Genomic DNA, 1,422 nt, shown 5'->3' on the forward strand with positions numbered 1-1,422 from the left:
TGCACACACAGACACACACACATGCACACACACACACACATGCACACACACACACACTCACGCGCTGTTTATACACACAAACACACGCACACGCGCGTACATGCATCCACAAACGCACCTGGGCCACGCTGAGCTGCATGGCCTGCTGCAGCATGCGCCTCACGGCGTCCACGTACTTGTCAAAGCCGGCGCCCAGGGTCAACGCCAGATCACCAAACGTCGACAAGATCTGGGGGACAGGCGCATTGAGAGGAGGGCAACGGGCGGGAACTGTCGGGTGATGACAGGTGATGGTACGCTGACGGCTTCCTCAGCAGACGCTGCCAGGAGGCCCGCCGCCCCTCCCCGCGATCCGCACGCCGCGGGGCGGATGGAGGGCCCGGGGCCGAGGCGGAGGCGCGTGCGCGGGCACGCGGGGGTGGCGCGCGCCTGCGGCTTGATGCTGCGGTGGACGTCGTTGCTGCCGAGGTTGTGGATGAGCATGCCGACGACCTCGTCGCCGTACGGCGCCAGCTCGTCCCCCACGGCGTCGCACACGTCGGTCAGGACGCCCACGGTGGTCAGGCACACCTGGCCCGGTCAAGGTCGGTCAACGCGAATCAAGATCAGTCAAGGTCAGCCAGGGGCGTGTGTGATGGGCGTCGCGGGCGCGAGGCATCCGCCTGGGGGGTGCCCGCGCGCGCTGCGGCCGCTGCCACCTGGCTGGAAGGCTGCGCGACGGCGGCAGCTGCCGCCCGGAGACGCGCGGGCTCAAAACCTCCCTCTTTTCCCCTCCGACCACCCCGCCAAACTCAATTGCAAAAAGCCGCTGCCCGCCCGCCGCCCGCCCAACCGTCCCTTGTTCTCAGAACCAGACCCTGCTCGCCGAACCCCGCACACCCCACCTGCCACTCCTGGTGGTTGATCAGGCCGGCCTTCAGGTACGGATAGAACGACGGCATGTACTTCCCAAACTGCCGCCCCACCCCCAGCGCCACCGCCCCGACCGCCTGCATCGCTTCCTCGTGCACGCCCGCCGCCGCGCCCGCGCCCGCCGCCGCCGCCGCCGCGCCGCCGGCCGAGCGCGGGCAGGCCAGCACGCGCAGCAGCGCCTCCATCGCTGAGTCAGCGTACTGCAGCAGCGCGGCCTTGCCGCTGTCCTCCTTGGCCAGCCGCGTGCAGAGCGTCTTTGGTTTGCATGCGTGTGGGGTGAGGGGGGTTGTGCGGCATGTTGAGCACGAACGCACGCACGCCTTCGTTGAAGCACACATGCATGCACATTGGTGTGGAAGAGACGGTTGGGGACCGTCGCGGCGGTTTGGGGCTGTGGGGCTTTGGCAGGGCCCAGCTTCCTTGTGTACAGTAGCCTGGTGTTGCAAAGGCAGCCCAAAGTTATTTATTTTTGGCCTGTGCTTGGTAGCATATGTTCCACTGACGATGCGA

The 1,422-nt window shown here is 67.0% G+C and overlaps 1 protein-coding gene across 1 annotated transcript; it reads right to left on the reverse strand.

The window, feature by feature from the left end:
• Positions 1 to 118: 118 nt before the first annotated feature.
• On the reverse strand, positions 119 to 1,097 carry MNEG_16460 (Importin subunit beta-1; the record flags this gene model as incomplete). The annotated part of the gene is made up of 3 exons (XM_014035070.1): positions 119 to 229; positions 304 to 570; positions 885 to 1,097. Coding segments are annotated over 3 exons (591 nt in total), but the record flags the coding sequence as incomplete, so codon positions are not given.
• Between the last annotated feature and the right edge of the window lie 325 nt (positions 1,098 to 1,422).

Source organism: Monoraphidium neglectum (genome assembly GCF_000611645.1).
Source record: "Monoraphidium neglectum strain SAG 48.87 unplaced genomic scaffold scaffold06392, whole genome shotgun sequence".
NCBI lineage: Eukaryota > Viridiplantae > Chlorophyta > Chlorophyceae > Sphaeropleales > Selenastraceae > Monoraphidium > Monoraphidium neglectum.